This window comes from Melospiza georgiana, chromosome 2 (assembly GCF_028018845.1).
Source record: "Melospiza georgiana isolate bMelGeo1 chromosome 2, bMelGeo1.pri, whole genome shotgun sequence".
NCBI classification, from domain to species: domain Eukaryota; kingdom Metazoa; phylum Chordata; class Aves; order Passeriformes; family Passerellidae; genus Melospiza; species Melospiza georgiana.
The window spans coordinates 106,914,703-106,940,761 of record NC_080431.1 but is presented as its reverse complement, the minus strand read 5'-3'; the positions used below and the strand labels follow the sequence as shown (position 1 = coordinate 106,940,761).

Genomic DNA, 26,059 nt, shown 5'->3' with positions numbered 1-26,059 from the left:
AGACTTCAGGGTCACGTAAAAGTAACAGATGCACAGTACACAGTTCTCTTTAAGGATTTAAAGTAAGTGGGATGCTGCAACAAAGGGAAAGAAAGCAACTACAATATATTAAGTGAAAAAGTATTACTTATGACCTTACAGTTTGCAATTCAGGAAAATTGCTATATAAATGAAACTGGAGTTAACAGGAGCAAAATCTCTCCACAGGTACATGTGTAATTTCGGGTAGTTTGCCCCTGTATTTTGATTTTTCCACTCATCTACTCTACACTGATGTTAGTTTTCTCCCATATTCCTCAGACAGCAATCCAAGTTTTCTTTCAAAAGCAAGCTCAGAGGAACACTCCCCAAAAGGCACAATAACAGGACTGCACCAAGCTGGTCTTACCAGAGCTCTCCAGGGGAGCACACCCATTCACACACTCCCACTGCTCCTCTGTGTGACACAATCCTTGGTTTCACAAAAACCCCTCTTACCCAACACAGCTCTCTCCTGCTCAGACCTTGGGTTCACAGGAGATTACTGAGGCTCAGAGCCCCGGAGGTTCCACACAGGACCCAAAGCAGAACCCTCAACATGAAGGTGGCCAGCCTGCTCTGCAGGACACTGGCACCACCAGGACAAATGTGCCACTTACACACAGCTCTGTGCCCAGCACCAGCCATCGCCCCTGGAGCACATACAGACACATTCAGCTCACGTGGAGCTTTAGGGACCACAGAACCAGGACCTGTTTCCTGAGTAAACCACACAAGGAATCAATCACACACATAAAAGGCAGGGTTTGTACATTACCCTCCCTTCACTCCTGGTTAAGTGTCACAGACATATTTTGTGAAAAATCCTTTCTTTACGAATTTTTTTTCTCCTGAGAAGCTGAGAGGCCTCAGGAACAAAATGTAAACATTGATTATCTGCTGCTATGGAATGCAACTGGTGCATCTGTGATTGGTCTCATGTGGTTGTTTCTAATTAATGGGCAATCACAGTCCAGCTGTCTGGACTGTCTCTGTCACAAGCCTTTTTTATTCATTCCTATTCTATTCTTAGCTAGCCTTCTGATGAAATCCTTTCTTCTATTATTTTAATATAGTTTTAATATAATATATATAATAAAATAATAAATCAAGCCTTCTGAAACATGGAGTCAACATTCTCATCTCTTCCCTCATCCCTAGACCCCTGTGAACACCGTCACAGGTAAACACTGCCACTCCAACTACAGCATCAACACTAATCAGATGGTAATCACATGTGTGTCAACAGCTCCAACTCCCAGCAGAGGTGAAATAGACAGAAGAAAAACTAAACAAACCTTTCTTGCACATGAAAACAACTAATTGAAAGGTTTAAACAGCTGAAGCTAACACAAGAGAGAAAAAGTAACCACAGAGGCTACACAAGGGAAAAGCAAAACACACAACCAAGCCTTTCCCTTCTCAGTAGCAGCTACCCACTAGATTAGGTCAGCTCAACAGAATGACCTATGCATAAGCTCTTTTGGTAGCAGTTCTATGTTAAGACCAGCTTAAGAAGGCTATGAAACTTCATCCTGCATCTTCAAGCTACAGTGAAGCTTGGGCCAGCACTGTTGTCTGTGTGACTCCCTCCAGAACCACATGCCACTTGGTCCAGCCCCATTTCAAGCTTCAGCCATAGGTCAGTGTGACATTCCTCAGGGACACTGACATTTTCCCCATGGTCAGCACAGGAACAGCAGCTCCTGTCCCTCGGTGCATCTGTGCCCTCCTGCAAATACCAGGAACCATTACAGAAACCCCTCAAATATTTGTCACAAGAAGGGCACGTAGCTCACACCTTTAGTAGTGCTTATTTTAAAAGATGTTATTTTATGCTGCTAAGAAATGTCACCAGTTCACAACCATCACACTGAACTTGGCTGATTCACATGCAACAATGAAATCATGATCATGCTCACTCATAGAGGTACACATTCGTCAACCCCCACCTGTCATTGTACAACACTATCAAAGTCCTGGTTCTGAAACTTCACCACACTTGGGAAGCAACACAAAGATTGTTTTTAATACAGACCTCCTACCATAAATGTCAAACCACAGCAATCCTGTGCAGACACAAGGGTAAAACAGCAATGAAGGCTGCTGGTACTGAAGGCAGCTGACACCTGATTTTTGTACTGTGTGGATTTGACTGGTTGCCTGCCATTACTGGAGAAATTAGGGAAACAGGCAATGCTTTTCCTTTAAAGTTCTCTCCTTCTGATTCCAAAGTAAAGGAAATGCTACTCTAGAAGTCAAGTTCATTAGCAAAAGCACAGAACCCAGCAAGTTAGCTCAAAGAAAAGGTGAACTTCAAACCAAAGTCACTCAAATTTCTTCCAAGCCCGTGATTAAACCAAGCTAGAAAAAAGTAATTTATTGTCAAATAACCCTAACCCACTGCTCAGTGCCACACTGTACATCACCCAGTCTGGGGTGTGTAATACCTTGTGTCCTATGTCTCTGAATAAAAACTCAGAGGTGCAAATGCTGTACAGCTTTTTCTTTTATACAGGTGTGACTTCCAGTTTGTACACAAAATTCAGTCCCCCACTCCTTCTCCCAAAAAGCTCAAAATTAGAAATTAAGAAAAAATATGTTTAAAAGGAAATTCATAACTCTGGTCTTAATGACCACTACCACCATTACATTCTGAGGAAGGTGAGCAGCCAGCAGTACAGTCCATTCCTGTAAAAGTGTGTGTGAAAATGTCATTCCCTTTTCATATAATCCATCTACTTCCTTGCATTTTGTTTGAATTTGAATTGTAGGTGCAGAGAGGGATAAATGAAGACAGTAACTACAGGATTTGTAAAGCAAAAAAAAAAGCAAGACCTTGTGATGTTTAAGCATAGTTCACATACAACTACCAGCCAGAAAGAACAAAAAAGTACCAGAATAATGCATGAACTACGGTATCATTAATATATCAATACAAGTATTGAGAATACAAACTTTAAAAAAAAAATTCAGCATATATGAGAAAAAGAGAATGTCAGTTTATTTTGCTATATTTGGTGAGTCATCAAAAGCAGAAATCAAAGTCCATGCCCTTCAAACATATTGTCTTTCTGGTGTTTAATTTTTTATCACAATCCACTACAATTCATTGGGCAAGCTCTTGGTTTCAAGCACCCCTTTGCCTTGTTATTCTGTTAATTACTGCTATGTAGATTGAATTCTTGCTAGTCTGCCAAATGCAATAATTTTAGAATGGCACATTTCATACATGAAAGCACTGCAAAGGCCCATAATGTCAGTTCTGGGTTTTCTTTTCTTAAAAAAATCATGCAAGATACTTCTGCTTTTTTCCTGATGTGTATTTCACTAAGATTTTCCTTTACCATCATTTTAATACCAAAGCACTGAAATGATAAAACAAATCTCCATGGTAACACAATCTTGCTAACATAGTCTCAGTGTAGAAAATAGAAAAAAATCCAATTATTAATCCCTAAACTGTACATATTTCTCTAATGGGTCTTTCCCAAGAGAGGAATGGAAATTTATAGCATTTTCTAAGGAAAAGCACTAGAAAAAAATAGAGAAATTTGTTCAGGGCTAAAAAAAGGAGAGAATTTTACATATAACTGAGTATCATAGTCTGCAAACCTCACGTTTACTTTTGATATTTTATAATCTCTAACCTTATCCACTGTAAGGTTTTATTGTAACTATTTTCCCTCATCACATTAGTAACTGTACCCAGAATTAAACAATTCTGCTATATATTCAATATCCTACCTGCACTTTAGCTATTGCTCCCTCTCAAAGCTGGCCAAAAACAAGCCCACTTCTTTGGGCCAAGCAAGCTGCCCATTGATTTTAGAAGCTGAAAACAAGGTGCTGATTGTTGATCTGCCTGCTGTTTGGAATCACTGCAGTGCACAGCCAAAACACATTAACTGTGTTTCAGTCTAGAGTCACTTTATTCCTTCCCTACTCCTTGCAAAAGACACACACAAATTAAGCTATGACCTCAAACTGGGACAGAGCTGATGCTCTGCCTTTACTGAAATGCGAAATTATTATTTTTGGTTTGTTCAGAGTTCACTCTCTGGGTAATTCCAGCTTTATTCAGGAAACAGTAGCTGAGCAGTACAAAGGAAGGAGAGGGGTCTTGCTCAGTGCTGCACACATCAGGCTGAGGAGCCCAGAAAGGAAGGAGAAAAAACCAACAGTCCCTTTCCCAAGAGCAATCAAGCCATCAGTTGTAAAATCAGATTGGCAGCCAAGCACAGGGAGCAAAGTGCCTCCAGCATGGCCATGGAGATGGATGGCAGAGGGAGAGAACAGGCCTTGCCTGCAGCAGGGAGCAGCAAACCAGGCTGCCTCCCAAGGGAACCAAGGGTGAGACAACTGAGCAACCCAGAACATTTGATGGCTGGAAGCAGAGAGGATTGATGGGAAAGGATCCATGCTGCACTGCAGGCAGGCCTGATTTCTTATTCCTCTATTTACAGAGCCACTTTAAATTCAAAGTCTAATAAAACTCATCTTAAAGATTAGGACCGTTTTGTATTAATTTTTGGCATGCTGGCATTAATGAATAGATTGGGAACTCAAATGTTAAAGCTCCAGCTAATTTGGAGTCTCGCCAAAAGCACACAAAAACATAGGTTTTCTAGTGTAAAATCATAGCAAAAATGAAACAAACATGCTTGTGACTAGATAAATTATCGAATATATTAAAGTGAGTAAGGAATTAAATGTTTTTCTAACTTGTGGCAAATGTACAATAGATTTTTGATTGCCTATTAATGAACTGACAAGCTTTCTGAACCTATGGCAGAGCAAAAACAAAGGATCATGAAATCTGACCCTCAAAAAAGATTTTCTTGAAGTAGTTCTGAACTGCATTAAGAAGAGGGTTTTTGTTTTTCATTTTACAAGCTCATAAAACAGCTGAACAACTAAATTTATATTTATTTCTTCTACTACATAAAATCCAGGAATCTCACTCTGATAGTATCTCTAAACTTTAGGTTAAGAACCTATAAATGTGTTTCAAAACCTGTTATCAACAGAGCTACATAACACTCAAGGTCATTCACACTGAAGTTAATAAAACCTTTGGTTTGGTCTTTTTAAAAGATAAATTTAAAAGTAAATTTTTCTCAAGGGTTATCATTAGGACTTACAAACTACAGGTAAATGTTTAATTAAGCAATTTAAAACCTCTGAACAGAAAAATAAGAACTAAGCTCTTTAAAGTCCACACTTAGAATCAAGGGGAAAAATGCTACAATTACTTTTATTATTTTTGACATAAGATGATAAAAATATTCTCACATAATCTCAATGAAGACACTCCTTCCCACAAAACCTCTTGGTTAACTATAGATCACAATCAGAAGAAAATTACAGAAAACACTTTGATTTCAAACTTCCATCTCTGGGCTTGATGTCCATTGCAACTTCTTCAGCACATCACAGTCTGGTGTTTTAGCCTGTCCAACACACAACTGCTGGTCTGCAGCTGTGATGGTGCAAATCACATTAATATATAACACATGCTGCTGCTTTTTCTCATTTGGAGTTTTCGGCTTTTTTTCCTTTTTTTTTTTTATCAGTAATTATCTATTGTGGCCATAGAAATCATCAAAAGTCCTCAAATCTCTTCAGCAAAAATTCTGAAGGGGCCTCCCCTCTGAACACCCACTCAGCTCCTTTGCCAGAGGGATCCAGATGTTGCTTAGCTCTGTAGAGGCAGGGCAGAAGGGCAGAAGGACAAGGCACAGCACAGACATTTGGAATAGAAATATTATGCTGCAGTCACTACAGAAAAATTATTTCCTTTTCTTCATTCACCTGTGTCCACATTTCATTAGACAGACTCACAAGCTCAACCAGATTAGAAAAGCCTAGAAGGCCTGCAGATCATCTCCTCTTTTCTACAAGCATAACAACTTCCTGTGACACCCAACAGACAGACAAGCCTTCAAACCTTGCAAGCTGCCACCTAACCACAAAGTGATTGTGTGGTTCCACAGCAGTTACACTCACTTGAAGCACTCCATCACTGTACTTGAAGTGGTCATCAAGACATCCACTGCAACTTTGCAAAGACAAACTCAATTCCATACATCTTAATTTATATTTTCTAAGTCTAAAGCTTGATAAATAAGAGACCCAAGCCAGCAGTCAACATACAGTCAGCACAGAAGCTCTTGGCTCAAGGGCTATGACTGAATTTAACACAAGCCTACAACATTAGCTGCTTTTACTGTTAAATAAGCTGCTACTCACAAAGAGACTTCTGCTGTATACTGCAAAAATATTTTTACAAAAAGTGTTTGGAAAAGATTAACAGGTAAATGAACAATAAATAACCCATGAACAATGATTTTTTTTGTGCTTATACATCCAAGGCAGCAGTCTCTAAATCTCACCAAACATGCAATTAGGCTAGAAATTAATTACTGTGGAAAAGATAGCAGGGCTTGAAATCACTTTACATCCATGCTAATTATTACAATGGAGAATGTTGTTTACTGAATGACACCAGATTTTGACCCATTCCACACCAGATTTTTTACCCATTCCATAACTTCCACTGAACACCAGGTTGTTTTTAAAGATTTAGCAGTGAGAAAAACAGATGAGGTCTTAACTTTCTCTCAGTGTTTTTGCAAAGGAAGAATAAGGAGAAAAAGCAGCTGTTTCAAGAAGCCATGAGTGCAATACAGTAAGGAATGTTTAAAAAGCTTGCTCTTATGGACTCATTTTAATTACCTGCGAGACAACAGCATGTTTTTACTAACTTACAAATCCTTAGCTAGGATCCACATTAGGGTATATACTCAACATCAGAAGAAAACGAAACTTCATTTGACAAGACACACTATAAACAATTCAAGGCAGAAAACCGACCGATTCAGAACTCAATGATCCTCTGTTGCAAGCAGAACAATACCAACAGCGTTAGTTTTACAATAACTTTCCAATCCAATTTTTTTTACACTTACCAGCTCTGTACCAGCCCAACTGAAGGCCTGTTGAGTAAATTGTCAGGCAGCAGATTGACTTCCCTCATGGTGTTCGCCAGTCGCACAGGAAGCTCCTTCCGCAGGAACATGTACGAGGTCTTCTCGCAGGCATTGTCACGGCCTGGCAGAGGCAAGGGAAACATGGCAGCACATCAAATGTCAGACTTCCTAATGTTAGGAGCTTTAAACAAAAACCACTTGTGAAAATAAGAAGTTTTAAAGCAATTTCAGGACTCACTTTCTTCTCATTCATGAGACCTATTCTAAACTTTCACCTTCCTGAGTTTAACCCTTTTTGTCTGACATTCTTCCACCATGCACATCATCCCATTTTCTCTCCCATAAACAAAAATCTCTCATCATATAAATAAAATTCATCAAATATCAAATACTTGATATTACCTGGAAATAAGACCCCAAAATACTAGCTTTTATCAATACAACTTTAGTATGTAAGTGAGCTTTTAAAAAGTAAATGCTGCACACCTAAGAGAGGGTAAGGAGTGCAAACAAAAGGACAAAACAAAATGACAACAGTTTGCTGATGTTTCATGCCACAAGTTCTTCAGCCTTTAGTACTTGAACATTTGAGCAGCACCTGGTGAGACCAGCACAGGCCACCATCCCTCCTAGGACTGCCCTGTAAGATTCTCACTAGAGACCTGGAAGGAAAGTCCACAGCTTATCACAGCACTCTCATTTGGAAAGGCCTCAGCTAAGATTATCTTTAACTTTCACTTTTAAAACACATTTTTATCAAGGCTAGTATTTTGAAAATAGAACATACACAAAAATCCCAACCATACAGTCAGAAAACAAATAAATGGATCCAGCAAAATAACAATACCTTCCTGCAGACCTAGTGGTAACAGCATTCATTCTCTGAAGCCATCCCATACAAATTGAAAGACTGATATGACTAAGAGCAATCTTAAGCTACAGTAGTTAGCTTAAGATTAAAGGATACTGCAAATAGTTAAAAGCAAGATATTAAGTCATTTGCCCAAGATGGAAAATCAGGCTTAACACAGATTTCTGTGTTTTGCATCCTTTGACAAGTGGAGAAAGTCCTACCATAACTAATCTCTAAAGATTCCAGGTAAATTAATTTTTTTAAAGTCTGTGCTTTACTTGTAATGAACAGCCAGGATTCTGCTTTCATCTAGAAAGAGAGCAAAGGTCTTTTGTGATGATAACCAGTTCAACCATCTGCAAAATTTCTGAGTGAAGGCATAATGTGAGAGCTAGAAATTATGTTCAAGCAAACCAGAAAGTGTTAAAGCACTGCTAGGCACATAATCACTGAGATTTACAATTTGCAAGATTCAAGTACAATGCAACCAGCACAATCACAGAGATACTTTTTAAGACAGTCCCATTATAATCACAGAGTTTGCACCTTCTTTGCATAGGTAACATGCATTGATGGATTAGTTCCCAAACCCTAACATTAGCGTGGGGAATATGCAGGAAGGAGTAGGATTTCCCTTTTTTTCTTGCTCATGTAGGTACCATCAATCTGGGGCTCATTAAATTCTGATAGTGCTACCAATTCCCTTACAGCTCATCCAGTAAACATTTGGAGCTATTTCACTTGCTCCCATTTTCACATCTCAATTACAAATACACACACCCTGTCAAAATTAGCCAAAGGAAACAAGACATTACATTCTTTTCTGTGAAGCACAGTAGTGACTTCAGAGCTCAATCTTTCAAGTAAACTAGATACCAACACACCTACAACAGAGGACAGACACTTGTTTGTTCACAAGTCACTGTATACAGCAGGTCTTCAAAGACTGAGGCTGGGCAGCAGGAAAGACTCTGACTCAGCTCAGCCTAAACATTCTGAGCAGGAAAATCCCTCAGAACAAAGACAACAACTGCTTCTTCCCAAGAGTGACTGAGAGCAGTGATTCTCTAGGTGATAAAAATCAAAATGAATGAAAGACAGCCCATGCAGAAAATTAGAAAATTATGAACAAGAACCCACAGCTCATGGGTTTGTGCAATGCAAACAAAAGCTGCTACAGGCAAGCACAGCTGGCTGAAGAGACCCACATGCAAGGGCACATCTCTGTTAACCTATTCACCCCAGCAGCTCTAGGCCATCTCTTTTTAAGGAGCTGCCTTGCCCTGTTGTACAGTGACCTTTTAGGTACCTACCCTGAGAGCCCTTTGGGGTCCCTTTGCATGTTCAGTGCAGGAAGAGGAAAGGAAGCTCTGGGTTTTAAGACTTCCCTGCTTACAAGCTTACTTCAGCCTGAGTTCAGTTCTTCTGCTTGGTTTGGGGCACATGTCCTTGTATCAGCTCCTCAGGTGCCCTCAGGTTACCTGAGAGCCTCCACAGAGCTGCTTCAGCACTGAGCACCAGGTCCTGCATGGCCAGAGAGAATGGCTGGGAGCAGCAGCAATCAGAGATCCCCCAGCTTCCAAAGCAAAAGCAAACTGTGTCCCAGCACTGCTCCTGGGCTGCTGCTCCTACAACCACTTCCATCAAAGAAGGGACATCACGCTAAGAAAATCCCTTAGTCTGTATGTCAGGTATTTTCTTAAGGTAATTTATTATAAATTATATTTATAATTTATTATAACTATTATAATAATTACATTATATTATATAATTATAATTTATATTTACGATTTATTATAAATTATATTGTAATTGCACATATGATGAAGTCAGTCTAAGTTCTATAGATATTTCCAGCAACAGCATTCTAATAAGCTGCAATGAAACTTCTGCATGTTTAGCCATGGTCAGTTTAATTTTTTTTTTCAAAGTCTACCTTTGATTTTGCTCTAGTCATTCCATCTATTTTTCAACATATACTGCAATCTTTCTTGATTTTGTTCTGACTCGAGCTGGGTCAATACACATTGCCAGCATCAGGCTTTTGTCTGAAACAGCACAGGCTAAAGCCAGTCTGAATCTATCAGTTTCAAAGGAATTTGAAATCACTCTCTCAGGGTTAAAGTGCAAGTTAAGTTTGTGAATAATCCCTCCTTGATTTACACCTCAATAAGTTATTTAAGAACATAAATATATGAAACAATGACCTGCTTACCTTTGTGTGAATTCAAATGGAAAAAAAAAGTCATCCTATGCCCTAGTGGAAACTACACTGCACTAGGCATCAAGGGCTGTATTTAGCTTTATTCCAAAAAATTTAAACTCTTTATAAGTATGCTTTTAAGAAACTGAAAATGGAAATACTAGAAGACTCAAATTGAAACACTTCCTATCCACAAAACCAAGAAGAAAGTCAAGCAAGGCATCTCATGATATATAGGGTTCAGAATTTTGCAAACACCACCACCATTTCTCACTGTCTCTAAAACAGCAGTACTTGATTGCAGTTGAACAACAATTCAGTTTTGTGGCTTCAAGTGGAATAATTGTGCAGACCAAAGTCAGGCATTGAAACAAGTTTCTTTCAACAAGAATCACATTACAAAAAGAACAAATAAACCAGACAGGATGCAACTTCTTTGTTACAGGTCTGCTCTACTGCAGGCAACAAAGCAATCCCATCCTATTCTTCCTGGTTGAAAATAACCCTGTAATTATGTTTTCTATGGGATTAGGTGTTCATTCAGGGTCAAGAGGCTAGATTATCTTCAGATTTGTACTCTTAACAAAGTTACACTTTCAAGCTGATTAAAAACTTTCAAGATGATACCTACAGTGCCTGCAGCTTAACCCAGAATTTGATCCAATGGGATAAAGGAGAAGCACAGACAAAACATCCCACTCTACTGGTAAATTACATTATTTTTTTTTAGCATCTTCTAAAAGCACAGATGGATGCAACAGAAATCAAGATAACAACAATAAAACAGTCTGTGACACAGGGATGAGTGAATCTGATGGATTTACCTAAGAAGAAATAAATTCATAACACAGCAATGCTCTCCAAGGTCTCTCAGTTCACCAGAGAGAAGTAACCTTGTCCATCAAGAACCAAACAAGCATTGGACTCAAACTGCAGAAGATTCAATTCTTAATTAGCAGAAACTTCCTGATGGTAAGCACTGTAAAAGAGAGCAACCTGGTCTGATTTAGGCAAGTCTTTTACTAGTGAAGGTAGACACCTGCCCAAAACCACACTAAGCTACTTGATTCAGTCTCTGAAATGAGACTGAACATGGCCTCACATCCTTTGCAGCCCTCATTCCCTCATGGCCCAAGAGGAACAAAGTGATCACCTCACATTTGTTAACCACTTGCAAAGAGAAAGCAGTGCAAATTTGCACAGGGAAACAAGCAAAAAGTGGAAACTCTGAAGCAAGTCAGAGTTTGAAAAAACCCAGCATAGACTGCATAAACTAAGTCATACAGTAATAGCTACTTTGACAGAAAAATGACATTAAAAAGCAAGATATTTGTGAAGGAACTAATCCTCAAGTTATTACTATTGCATGCATAGCTAGCACAAAAGCTGAAAGAAATGTCAAGTGTCACCACACGTTTAAAAAAGGAAATGTTTAATAAATGTTCTACCACCTTCAACCTTCTGAACAATCTCACCTGTCTGGTAAGTTACCCTATGTAAAAGTCACAGAGAAAAGCACATTCATGGCCTCCTCTCTGCCACTTTCAAACCTTCAGCCCAAAACTAGCACCAAGGAGAAACTGTGATGCCAATTTTGACACTATTTTGTTTAAAAACAAGTCAGTGTAATGGACTGACAACACACACAACCTTCAACATCGTGAAAATAAGAAAATACATCAGCCAAACAAAGATCTAAGCAGCAATCTCCTGGACTTGACATCAAACTAAGGTCACTGAAGAATTTTCTGATTTTGTATTTTTTCAGTGTGGCATCTTTACACATGACAAACACAGGGTTTGTAAAAACACTGTGGGAGTGGTACCTGCACAAACACTGCTGCATTTGGAATGGTCACTGTTCCAAGAGTGAATGTTGGTGGATTTGCTTATGCAGTGAAATATGATACACCTGAAGAATGATGTGACCGCCACAGCAGAAGTTTAAGTTAAGGATATAAGTAAACTTACATATTAAAATTTAAAAAGAAGTTCACCTAGAAGACAACACTTAATATTAAATCAATTTTTCCAGATATGAAAAAGTGTTACATGTTTCCACCAAAAACGAATCATGCCATTTATTCAATTAGACAGGTATGAGAGGGAGAAAAACACCTAAGAAAAAAAACCCATAGCGATAAAATATGACCCAGAACCTCTGAGGCAGCACAGGTCACAAACGCAGATTTGAATATATTGGAGTTTCTGAATGTAATACCAGCAGAAGGGAAAAGATTGAAAGTAGAATGTTTTGGGGTTACACATCAATGTTATCACTGGTGAACCTTCCATTCAAAGGAAACTCAGGAAACTGAGCTGTACTCTCAGCTTTCTCTGTTACTCTTTTCTCCTCTCTGGATTCAACTCTTCTCTAACATTTACTCCTCTCCTCTATTTCTCACTTTTACTCCACAGTGCTGAGATATGGAAAACAAATTAGACAACTCTTGCAAAGCTCCACTTAGACAAAACTTTTGTTCTGGTTCCTGCAACAATGCAGAGGCTTTTCACACACATGCAGCAGGCCCTGATCCAATTCTGGCAAATTCTACAACTGCCAGAGCAATACTGCACTGTCCAAGATCCACACCACAAAAGGGTTAGTTCCATACAGAAGGCCCTACACAAATCTCCATTCTGCTGCAGAAGAGGGCAGAAATGCAGAACGAGACCATGAGCCCTGGTTCCAAAGCTCCCAGCTCAGCTGCCAGATTCCCACATTCATGAATACCCATTGGAGAGCAGACTCCACAGTCCTTCACAGTCATGGGCAAAGTCACCTAGTTCAAAAACCTGATACAATTGCCACGTCCCCAGGCTGCCACTGGACTGCCAAGGTGACATCATAAAAGCATCAGTAGTTTCTGAATAATAACTCATCTGTCAGAAGAGGCAGGAAAAGAAGAAACAAGAAGAAAAAGAAGAAACAGTCTTTGCACTGCAGGCAGAGGTCTGGTTCTCTCCATTAATTATGTACTAACAGCAGAGACAGACACTGTGCTACTTTAAAACTCAAAAGCAAAGTCCCGCCTGTTGTATACCAGAGACAAGGGACTCCATCCAGAATCTATAAAAACAAGATCAGAAACTACTACAGTTGCTTTTAGATAGAGCAAAATAAAGGAAGAAGACAGCAAAGCAGGAGTGATCAGCCATATCTACTCTCTTCTCTTGAGCTTCCAGAATATTTCAAAACTCCTGTATAGGCAAACAAAATCAAGTGAAGCAGAAGGATGAATAAATCTTCAAAAGAATATGCAGAAAGATCAGTGCATCAGAGGAGACTGAGCAAAAGCTAAAACTAATAACTTGCTGCTGAAGCTAGGAAAACACAATTTTACAAGAATAGTTGAATTTCAATGATTACACATCATTTCAGGAACATGGGCTATTTATTAAAAGATAAACAAGCTATGCTTGCACAGTCCCAATAAATGTGGCTACAAAGCAAAACTCAGCAAAACAAGTTTGAGTTTAAAATCATTCCTATGCCCCAATGGAAATGACTTTATTTTCAGCATAGTCTCTAGATATTTATCTCACCAAGCACTAAAAATACAAAAAGTATACAGGGTTTGTTTGCTTGCTACCAGACAGGGCTTTGTAAAACCCAATGAAGATGATGAAGGAAAAGGAACACAGAGAATATACCAGCAGATGTTGACTCCTGCTGACCCTCACTCCCTACCACAGACTGCATCTAAGAGATCTGTGTTCTGAAACTGGACCTACCATGCTGTGCTACAGAACAGCAACCACAGCCACAGCCTGCACAGCTGCTCCCACTCAGGCAGCCTGCAGACAGAGGGTCTGAAATTTAAGGATCCAAACTTCACTAGCTCAGCTATTCAGACTCTTTTTAGATACCTCAGCATTAAGCTTTAGCCCAAGTTCCATTACTGCTCTCTAAGGCTACTTCCACCAAGCCCTGCAATTGTTTCATGCAAGTGTCCTGTTTTAAGAGCATGCTTTCACCTGGCACATTAGGAGATTGGTTCTATGTCAGACCAGAAATCAGAGAAATTCCAAAGTTTCAAAAATGAAACTTGAAGAATTAGAAACAAAAAATATTTTTATATCTAACCAAACTATAATAAACAGATTAATTTTGTGAAGTCAGTTAAGTTCTGTCAAACAACTAGTGCCAGAAAACCAGCCTAAAGCCAGAGGAACTGAAGTCTGCATATAATCTTTCCCAAATACTTGTTTCTCTTCCTCAGCCCAACTCCCATGACTAGTGGGGCCCTTTCAGCCTAGGGGAAAGCACACCAACAGGGGTGCTTGAGTCTGCTCAACCCACCTGGTTTATGTTCCCAGCTGAGAACTCAGTTATTACCACTGGATGGCCAGGGATCTGCACTCTGAGCCATTTCACTGCTAATGCAATCCCAACTAGGAGTCTCACATGTTATTCAGCTTTCCAGTTCAATTTTCCAGCATTCACATGACACAGCATATGGATAAAACAAGGGCTGAAGTACTGAAACAGTTGAGCTTAATAAACCATTTCCAATTAATGCAATTCAAATACCATATTGAAGAACTCTTTTTGACTGGCATGGCCACTGCAATGCTCACTTTCTGCTCCAAAGGAAAATTTCAGTACAGCATTCACTCAGGAGAATTCATTAGCCTATATCCTGTTGTCTGAATGACCAAATCCCATTCATAATCAAGGTCTAGACTTTTCACTTAAGAAGTTAAAAATTAAATACAACTATTCTTGAATTTGTATACAGAAAAAAATACTTCGCTCCACTTATTTCCAAACCCCTAAGAGTGAGCTGGTTTATGTCTCGTGTATTATTACTATGCCCATGTTAAGGAATACCACTGGCATTGAGAAAAAGTTCATGTTTTCATATCAACACAGGTAAAGAAAAAATGCCAGCTAGCTGGCCTTAGCACAGCAGGACAGCTCAACACAGAGTGAATCATTACATTTACTATCATATTAGCTACACACTAATTTAATAATAAATAATAATAACAACAATATATAACTTGTCAACTCCAGTAAGCCTGTTTCAAGTAAATGGTGCTGTGTATGAAACTGACTGTGCTGGAAAGCAGCTTAACTTACTGCTGATCTGAAACAGACCAACAGGAGGAATTAACAGAGCACAATACTCTAAAATCATTCATTTTAACTCCAACAGCCACAGCCTTCCTGGCACAGAAAAGACCCAAGTGAAGCCACATCTGTCCCTCTCAAGAGGAATGGATCATCAGATAATCACTTGTCAAAGCTGTAAACCAACACTGGGTACTGTCAAATAGAACAACCCAAAGTAAAATAAAAGTGTGAGTTTTTAAAATAGGTTCCCTGATCTAAAACTAATGTTTAGCTGCTTACCACTCTGTTCTAACAAAATCACTTTTTGAGTATTTTAATGCGTTTGCCAAGAGACCACACAATAATCAAAAGCATCTATAAAGTTTAATGCAGAGGCACTCAAGCAGTTACCAGTACTATTTTTAGACACACAGACCCAAGGCTGTGTTTCCTCTGAGCACTTTGGGAGTAGGCTCCAAGTCAGGTGAACCATTCCAGCAGCCAGGCTCTGCCTCAGCATCCTCACAGGCACTGCCCACCAATAACGACAGGCAAGGAGCCAAAATGTTCTCAGGAGAAAGCATGGCCCTGAGCAGGTTGTGGATGTCAGAACAACCTGTGCAACCCAGACTCCTTCCCTAGCGAGGCACAAGGGGCTTCTCAAGCAGACAAACAGGACAAAACACCGAGGCCCTGCAGGCTGGATCATCTCCTCTCCACAGCACTGCTGAGACCTGAGCAGGGACACACAGGTGTCCCACAGCCCCGAGAGGGGAACACAGCCCTGGCCTCCCCTGCCAAGGGCTCTGCGCTTTCAAACAGGACACCCTGCATGAAACACATCTTCTGTTTTGCTCTGGTGAGATGCAAAATTTTTAAAAAATTTATAACTTTTTTTTTTTTTAGATGTAGAATGAGGCTTAAAGCACCAAGCCAAAGAAACCTTATTCCCCTTTTGATGCTCTGATGAGCTTCTCTTACAACAAACTGACCACAAAAGACTGGGTTGTGCTTCTTGGGTCTTATAATCACCTTTTCCTCCCATAAGAGGTTAAAATGTATATCACAATGAAGATTATAATTAGATGTTCCAAATCTTTAACACTCTCCCTAAGCTCTCACAACTTTGACAACTTCCTTCCTAACCTTTATGAAAAACTTCCATAATTCTCTCTAACCATTCCAGAAAAATACAAATCCCTGCTTTATCCTCTAGTTCCTGACAACCTGCCAAAGAAAAAGCAATTCCAAATCCCTGGCATAAATAAAATTAATGTTTATGAGCAAAGACTCACACAGTTAAAACCAATTACATAAAAATACTGCCAATACCACATGCTCCAGTTTCCCTTCAGTCTCACTGAGGTGAAATGTATTAGACTGTTAAACATCTTGTTTCAAAACACTTTTGATCATTAAGAAACCACATTATAAAAAAGGTTAGAGGATTCTTCTATGTCATTGCTAGTTATCAGTTTGAAAATATTTTTGCAATCTATAAAAATCCCTCAGAAAAGCAAAACAAGGACTAAATCAAACAAGTAGCAGTTGAAATGTAAATTATTTTTAGCAAAAAAATTTTGCCTTTCTCTCTATTCAGTTTAAACCCAATTCTGAAAAACACCAATTATTTGCACAAACTTACTATTTTCATGCATTAGGTCAGTGAAAATATTTATAATACTGTGTCACTTTTTTTACATTGACTACAAACTAACAGAAAATTTAAACAGAACAAAGAAACATGGGAGAATGTCACATGTACATAGAAAGATTTAAAAGGAAACAAGAGCCAATAAAATAGCCTGTTGTAACACACAAAGCATCAGAAAAAGGAGAACTATACCTCAAGAGTCACAGTTCAGCACTCTAATTCATCCTTTCAACCTAATATTGCCAAAAAGAAAAATTACATTTAACTGACTCCAGAAAAACACAAAAACCCAAACTTTTTTAAAAGGATAAGTAGCAGCCTGTAAAATATTTCAGCAGTTTTGAGAAAAAGGGGTTTTTTTTTTTTAAAGGCCATTATATTAAGCATAATATAATGCTTATATATATATAATGCTATACTTGGCAACAAGTATAATGCAAGTAAAGCACTTCTAATATAGTAACTGTGGAATTAGATAAAACAATTGCTAAATCTCTGCCTAATTTTATGATGGATGATGCTGATTTGAGTTAAGGGGACTGGAGACATAGCTTTCACTCCTCACAGTGCAGTGGAGATCAGTGCCTGGCAGCACAATGCAGAGCATTTGAGCAGTGTGGGAGCTGCTGGGGCCGGATCTGCTCTCCGTGGCTGAACGGGACCTGCAGGACCTGCTCCCCTCTGAGGGGTTTGTGTCTCTCCTGCACTCAGTCCCTACCCCAGGGCTGGATGGGGACAAAGGGATGTTCTATGTGACTGATGCCATCCCAGCAATAACAAACTGCTTGGCTGTGTCCCCCAGGATGTCCATCACACAGAGACTGGCTGGGCACAGCTCTCCTGGGGGTGCTGAGTGACTGCCTGTGCATCACTTTTTCCTCTTCCTCTTTGCTTTATTTAAACTCTTTTGTTCTCAACCCATAAGTTCTCTCATTTTTGTCCCCCCTTTTCTCTCCCCATGCCAGTGGGGATGGAAGGAGGGGAGCAAGCACCTGGTGGGTGCTCAGCTGCTGGATGGACACCGTGGTGTCCAGCACCCACCATAACACTGAACATCTGATACAACAACCTCACCTTGCAGTTATTCCATTATTTTGTACATTGAGCTTTGCTTCTTTGTTTTTAATTAAGAACATCACACAAGGTTGTGCCAAACTTCATAAAAAGCCAGGTGCAGCACTATTGCTACTGCCTTAGCACACACCAAATTAACATGGAAATTAGACCAGGTCAACACAATCTATTGTCTCTTGACTACCTCACTATCTCTCCGTGCTTATCTATGTATTACCTCATTATTAGCTCCATCTCTTTTTCAGCTACTTCAGACAACCTGATTTAACTCCAATTTCCTCTTCCTTTTCTCAGAAAGACAAGCAGTGTATTTTCCCACTTGCAAAGCCCTGGGGCCATCCCCATTCATTATTTCCAGGGAGCCCACAAGCAGGAGCTGTGCTGCACCAGGCCACACTCATGTGCAGCAGAAAGTGTTCAGCTGCTCTCAACACAACTGATTTACATCCACTGGAACCCACCGAGCCAGGAGGATACAAACATATTTCAGCTTATCTAAAATTTGGGTCAGGGGAGAGCTGTGATTTCCTTTATGTTTCTGGATACAATTCTTCTTTTTCTGAAGACCAAAGCAAAGATTAATTCAACAGTCTTTATCATTATGTACTTACTTTCATCAAGTAAATGTTTCACTTCAGCATTCTCCCCAATTACTCTAAATTATCTCAACATCTCTTTATCTGCTTTTCTATCCCATGACTTTTCACCTTGGCTGTTATTTGTACTGCAACCCAAGACAGGATGTCCTTGCTTCCAGCTTTCATGGGTTTTTTTAATCAACATTGCTCTGCTGCTTTCTATCTTTTGTCTGCATCAGAATTGCTCTTTCTCAAACTGACAGATCATCTTATCCTCCTCCTTCTGTCTTAGGAGAGACCCCTTCAGCCTGTTTTCTTGGCTTGGAGAAGGTATGGTATTTTTAAAACACTGGCTGTCAGTTCCTCCATTCCAGAGAAGGAATGCTACCAAATTCACGTTCATTTCAACCAAAATTTAATTTCAGATTTTCAGTGCCTCCTTAATAGTTTACATCTACTCTAAAGAAGGCATTTCAACAATTTCTATGAGTTGCTAGAAGAAAAACATGTCCCAAACATTCTTAGATCTTCAGGAGCTACAAATCCTATTTTTTGCCCCTCTAGAAAGAAGCTTCCCAAGCTCTTAATTTCTGCCACTTGCTAAAAAGAAATAAACCCACAGGCATTGTTTATTGCTTCATGCAGATGGGGAGCTCTTGTCCTCTCTCTTTCACCCAAGGCATTCAGCTGTGTGCTCACACACCACAGCATCTTCAGGGAATACAAAAAGCTCAAGCATGCAGACACATCCATGTGCAGGGAAAGATCATTCTTTTCTCAGCATCCCAAGGCAGAGGATTGCACAGCTCCTCTGATCAGTGGACAAACACAAACAAACAGAACCCAGACTGAGAAATCTTCTGCTGCTATGGGAAACAAACATCAAGCAATTCCATCAGCTGAAGGATGCTCACTTGCACACTACTAGTCTTACAGGCAAGAGTGGCCAGCCAAACCAGGTACTGAAAGCAGAATTTTCAATGCTTAGGCTCTATGAGGAAGGAAAAACAATTACCTTGGTGATCCAGTTGATCATCTACAGCAATTTATTGAATTTGTACTGTAACCATACTAAAATACTGAATTCAGAATATATGAAGTGTCAATAACTCACAGAAATTAAGTACTCCTTTACTGAATAAACAGCCTGTAAAAGTGACTGATAGAGAGAATTTTGTAAATGAAATGCATCCCAATCTGGTATTCCACTATTATTAGCACTCCCACACACAGATATGTCTATCACACCACAGTTCAATAGTGGCTGCTGAACAAAGTTACCTAACCACAATGACTCTTCCAGACCTTCCAACAATCAATAGCAGGCCCTATAAAAGCCCTCAATATTATATATAGGATTGGAACACCACCAGCCAGCAACTGGCAGCTGTAAATAGGAGCAGGTTATAAATAACAGTTGCATCAAAAAGCTTCCAGCTTACTTGCTGTGCTACAGCCCATTCACAGGAAACCCTTTCTAATGCTCTGAAATGTGAACTTCATCCATGCCCAAATCTAGGGAATGAAGGACTGCACATGGAAAAGTGGTAACTGCAAAAGAATTCAAGAACAAAAGCAGGCAGACAATCCAGCTTGCACATCAGCTGTCACTGGTAGCCTTTCAAGGTAAAAACTAAACAGCAGTAAAACAGTTTTATCCCAGTGTTTTCCAAAACTCCTAAAGGGATTCTATTTTAAGTTCTAAAAGACATATTTGAAGAACAATACTGAAAATTCTGGAAAAGCCACAAAAGTTAATTCCATGGTATTTTTGTAAGGCTGCAAATAGTTCATTTAATGTATTTATCTTTATGAAATCAAGAAAGATAACTCCATCACAATGTCCATACACCACACAGTACAAATATTCCAGGCATCAAAAGATCCCCATCTACCAAGAAAAGCTCTAATGGAACTGCTGGATGGAAGCTGAAGCAAATCAGATGAAAATAAAGACAGTAATGTCTGGCTAGCACTCATCTTCCTGATCCCACACAGTGGCCAGCATACCAGTTAACATTTGTGCTAAGAGGACATTTTTGTCCTGAAGATGCATTTAAATCAAGTGTAAGGCTTTAAGAACAATGCACAGAGAGCAGCAGAAAAAGCACAGCCACAACCAATACATAGCAGGTATTTAATATCTTTTAGCCCTAAACTTTTCAAGTGCTATAGATGCACAATCTCTCCACTAATGTTCTATTAAATAAAACCCCAAAAAACAATAGAAATCTTCCAATATATTTTTGTGTAGAAAAATCTTCCAACAGCCATTTCTGTAAGAAGATTAACAATCATATTTGGAGACATGAGGCAGGTTTGGATCTCTACTTTCCTACCTCTACACTGTTGTTCAAATTGTACCTGAAAGTTACCTTTCCAGGCTTTCAGCTCACATCCAAGCCTCTACCAAGAAGGCAACATGAGGCATAAACACTCTTGCAAAACCCCCATTTAATATTGCTCCTACAAATGGCAGCAACCAACAGCAATGCTGATACCTGGTTTGCTCTTTATGTCATTTTGGAAGAGGCCTACATGTTTCCCCAAGACTGTAAGTTTAATAATTATGACATAAACAAAACAATTCCACACCAAAAACTGTGTTTGAAAAATGAGAAGGATCTATTGATCATGTTTTCCTCCAGATAAGCCCCAGGGCACAACAGTTCCATGCACTCATTGTGATTATCTGCTGCCTGCTCAGCTGTTCTCAGTACAGTAAAATTACTAAATTACAGCCTTTGTGATATTTCTCAGTGCCACTAACTGCAGCAGCCACCACAAATATTTTGATTATAACCTGCAAAATCAGGATCTCCCAAGTCACATTCCACCACAAGAACTCACTGTGATTCACTATCCTCTGTCTTCAGCACAAGCACAGCTTTTTTATCCAAACTCATTAGTGGTATGTGAGCACTAATATATGGCATGTTCAAAGAGCTAACAAAACACCAAGTTTAACCCCTTAGGTGCACAATTCACCCAGTGCATTTGTTTGAAACATGAAACAAAAAGGACAGAATATAGCTAGGTCCATCTGGCCAAGAGAGCTCAGTAGTAAACAAGCCCCCAAAGCAGCTGGTTGATATTTCTGACAAAACACACCTCAGGCCTCAGCCACTCGGTCAGCTGAGCAGCAGCAATGAGAGGATTACACGAGTTCAGCATCCTGGCACACACTCCCAACACAGCCCTAACACAGCTCCAAATGCCTCCTTCACGCATGATCCAAGGATTACACCATTTATACCTCACTCAGCTCTTCGTTTGTGCCTAATTACGTGTAACCTCTGCAGCACAACCATTCCCTTGACAGAACCCTTGTCAGTGACTCCAGTGCCAGCCCAGCACCCCATGAGGAGGAGCAGCTGAGTGCTGGCTGCCAGCTGGGGCAGGGTTCAGCACCCTGCAGCTCTCCCAGGCTGGCCCATGCCAAGGACAGGCTGCAGGGCAGGCAGCAGCAGCTCAGTCTCTGGGTGGTTTTCCAAATGCTAAGACACTCCTAGAAAAGCAACTCTGCTTTCCTCAGACAGGTTATTAGTTCCCCAGGCAAGGGATTGACCAACTGGTCACCCATGTGTGTGGCTGCTGATTGAGCATTGGGTATTTTGGATTAACCTTCACTGTCTAAGGCCCACCTTACATGCTGAAGCAAGGCTAAATTGAGATGCTCCATCAATATGAATCTCCAGAATGGGCATTGTTTTTCCTCAAACACTCTAGCCCTCAAAATGTACAAAGATCCTGGACCTGAATGTTAGATGAAATCTCCATTTACAAGTTCATTTCAGAAAAGATATTTTAGTAATTGATTTAGTCTGGGTCATTAAGGTATGCCTGCACTTGGAAATCTACCAAAAAACAACTTCCAGAGGAACTACAGAAGTCTGGAAGTATAGCTGAATTCAATTGGTAGATTTTGTACTTTTTTCCAGAGCAGAATAATTATGGAGGCCTGGATAAACCTGGAGTGACATGCTAGTATTAAACAAGGTCAAATTTGTTTATATTGAAACACATTTACAGAAGGTCATTCCTTTGAAAAGGAATGAAATTGTACAAGAACCTTGGGAAATGCACTTTGTAATAAAACAAACTGCCTGAGCAGAATTCAGGAGTGTGCAAACAGAAAGTGTACACAGAGAAAGAAAGGAAAATGCTGCACAGAGTGAACACTCAGACTTTGTGCCACAGAGGTCCCAAGCCCACGGCACAGTAACCTCTGACACACTCACAGAGACAGCTGCAGGCTCACCAGAGCATGGACACCAACAGGACTCGGCTACAAAAACCAAGCAAGTGTCGCTGCTTGAACTGCTGCCTTCTGCTTTGCTTCACAGGCTTTCAGTACTGGCAAGCTGCTTTAAACAAACTGTCTCTTACAGTGGTTTAAATAGCTGAATAAAGCAGAGAAAGTTTTAAAATAAATGTCATTAGTTTATATCACTGGAAAGAAAGAGAGACTGTACAGCCTCACTTGCACACAGCTGGGTTCCATACAACCCCCACTGCCAGCCAGTAACTCAGAAAAGCCCAAGCTGAACCTCAATATACATTGACACCAATTATCTTTGAACACACTCTGCAGCTCACAAGATATACAAAGTTTCTCTTCCCCAGCTCATCAGAATTTTTCAAATTTCTAAGTCAACTTAGTCTAAACCAGTACAACCGATATAAAAAAGACATAAAGAGCACATTGTGGTTTCACTATTGTCAGAAATTAAGTCAAAAAACTTTCTTCACAAAAATCCAAATCAGAGTAAGTGTAAATTCCGTATGAGAAATGTGCATCAGACAACAAAATCAGAAGCCAGGAGAGGGTTATTCACACATTTCCTTTGGCCTTACTCTTCTTCAACATTTGTTGAAAATTCAGCCACGTTTTTGTAGAACTAGCACTACATTCATGCAGCTCAATTAAAAATACCATTTCTTATGAAGTGAAACACTAAACAGCCTCCATAAGCTGACCACAAAACAGTGTCTCCTTCCCACCAAACATCTTTACAAATGACCAAACACAACTGAACTGCACCTTGAGCACTCTGCTCCTTATGCTTGGCATATTTTCTCTCTTGAACACTCATGTCCTGCAACACCAGTAAATTCTTTTTTTGCTAACTCAGATATAAATAACACAGTTCCCTGACATGGTACATGTTGTCCAGGCCTTCCACACCTCAAGTGGGAAAACTCCTGCACTATCACTTACATTTTGATGTCAGTTGTTCCCCTAGGCCTATGAAGACCCCAGCTGAACTTGAAATTACCCAAAGCTGCAAACACTTAGGATCACGTAAGTTAAGTAACTACACTGGGCTCCATTTATTTGCTTAAACTGCTGTAATTTTCCTAGTTGAGTTTTCCCAAATAAATACAGGCACTAAGGAGTAAGTGGAGATGTTAAGTGGCCCATAAAACTTATTAAGATCAAGGTGATAGGTTTAGCAAGGTTGATACAACATAAGCCTACTAATTTTAGAAACTCCTGGTGACCTTTCAAGACTAAACTATGGACTTTTTTTTCTTCAGAGGTTTTAAATGTCAGTGACTAGATAGTTTCCCATCAGTCTTAAGACATGAAGACCCTTAAATACATAGCCACACACATAGAAGATGCCAATGCCACATCCAGTGACAACTGGAGCACGTCTAAAGACCAAGGCTGGCCAGGCTGTAACGTCCTGTTCTCATTCTGCTCACTTCCAGTAACAGAAGCCAGGCTGAAAACTGTAAAATGAAAACACTTCTAAAGAATCACAAGACCATAAAGTAATACAGGAACTACAATGTCAAAACAAATGCAACATTATGAAAAGGCTGCCACAGAAGAGATGTCCAAAAACAATAACAAAGGGCAACATACAACTGTAGAAATCCTTACCAAAAAGCAAAGTTTAGTCCGAACATTCAAGGCATAAAAGCAAATCCTGAAATCTTTACACCGCTTTAGTCACAACTGAAAAGGCTCACAACCACCAATACTTCTCCAGCAAAAATTCACAAACCTAACTTTCAAACAGGCTAAGGTGACACAATGTGTTCAGTGCCAGGACTGAAATAAAGATGTTCTGAGCTTTAGGCGATTGTTCTTGCCAGTACAGAAAAACACAGCATAAGAAGCAGCAATGCTAGAGAAGACGCCCAGCAGCACAGGAAGGGGTGGGGAAGAGGGAACAAACTCAGGTGAGAAAGCACAGCTTCTAGTCAGGTTCTCCTTTAAGTGGAGACAAGGGGTTTTGTTGGTTTTTTTTTAGTGGTACAAAATCCTGTTTCACTGAGACGATATATTACTGGCTTCCTGTACTTACAGCATTCTTTCACTAATACCATTACCATAATTGTGCAATTGTACTCACTTTTAATCACTTTCTGGCTAACACCAGCTTATTTTTGTCCTTTTGTACCCTTACTGTAAGAGTGGAATGAAGAAACACTCTGTTAAGCTTCACGATGTTACACACGGCCTTTACATTGACTCTGCCAGCAATATTTATAGGATAATAAAATCTCAACAACTTTCGTGTCAGAGAGCAAGAGTCAAATAACCTCCGACACAGATACGGGTTTATCGTTATCTAGATGGAAGCATGTTTTTTAACAACAACACAGACCACTCCTGGATTTTATTCCAGGGCTTCTGAAAAGAAAAATGCTATTTATGAACAGCAACATCTCCTGAAGTGCTCCTGAATGTTACACAAACAGGTCTCCCATACAAGTGCGGATAAGAGCTCATGCCCGAGCTTTAATTAAGCCGATCTCAGCACGGCAGATTCCAATTTTCATGCTAAGACCATTAACTTACTCTCCCCTTCACTCACTAAGCTCACAAAACGTCAGGCCAGGAGCCCTTATTTTGATCCCCATCCCAATGGCAGCGGTGTCAGGGATACCGCAGGCGGAGGGGCAAGCCCGGCTCTCCCGGCTCTGCCGGCCCCGGGCGAGGCGAGCAGCGGCTGTTTGCCGGCCACCGGCAGCCGCCACCGCGCCCGGCCCGGGGCTGGCAGCGCGGGGCCTGCGGGGCCGGGCCCCGGCCGCGCTCCCGATGCGGGCCGAGGAGCCGCGGCCGAGGAGCGGGCCCTGCGCGCCGGCCAACACTGCCCGGGAGCGACCCCCACTACCCCGCCCCGCGGCCCCGGCACTCACCGAAGTCGAGGAACTGCTTGATGGAGAGGGGCGAGGGGGAGAAGCGCGAGTAGTACTCGATCTGCTTGGGGATGGGGTTCTTGAGCAGCGCCCCGCACAGCCGCATGGCGCGGCCCGCCCAGCTCCGCTGCGCTCCCGCCGGCGGCGGCTCCTGCCCGGGCGCGGCCGCTCCGCGCTGCCCGTCGCGCTCCGCGGCCCGGCCCGGCCCGGCGGGAGGGGCGAGCGCCGAGCCCGCTCCGCGCACGCGCACGTCGGCGCGCGGGGACGGGGCGGGGCGGGCGCGTGAGGAGAGCGGGAGCGGAGCGGGGCTCGTGTGGGGAGCGGCGGGTGGGTCAGGCCGGCCTCGGAGTGACAGTCAGTGTCCTCAGTCCAAATGGCCCTCGGTGTGACAGTCAGTGTCCTCAGTCCAAATGGCCCTCGGAGTGACAGACAGTGTCCTCAGTCCAAATGGCCCTCGGAGTGACAGTGTC

General features: G+C 40.8%; 1 protein-coding gene across 1 annotated transcript in view; it reads right to left on the bottom strand.

Annotated features, from left to right (window-relative positions):
- Positions 1-25,747, bottom strand: part of PDK3 (pyruvate dehydrogenase kinase 3) — a 54,810-nt gene extending 29,063 nt beyond the window's left edge. The window contains exons 1-2 of the mRNA XM_058019087.1: positions 25,590-25,747; positions 6,990-7,131 (exon numbers count right to left, since the gene is read on the bottom strand). Of these exons, the coding sequence (XP_057875070.1) occupies positions 6,990-7,131; positions 25,590-25,695 (248 nt within the window). The 5' untranslated portion in view covers positions 25,696-25,747. The remainder of the gene's footprint in view (positions 1-6,989; positions 7,132-25,589) is intronic.
- Between the last annotated feature and the right edge of the window lie 312 nt (positions 25,748-26,059).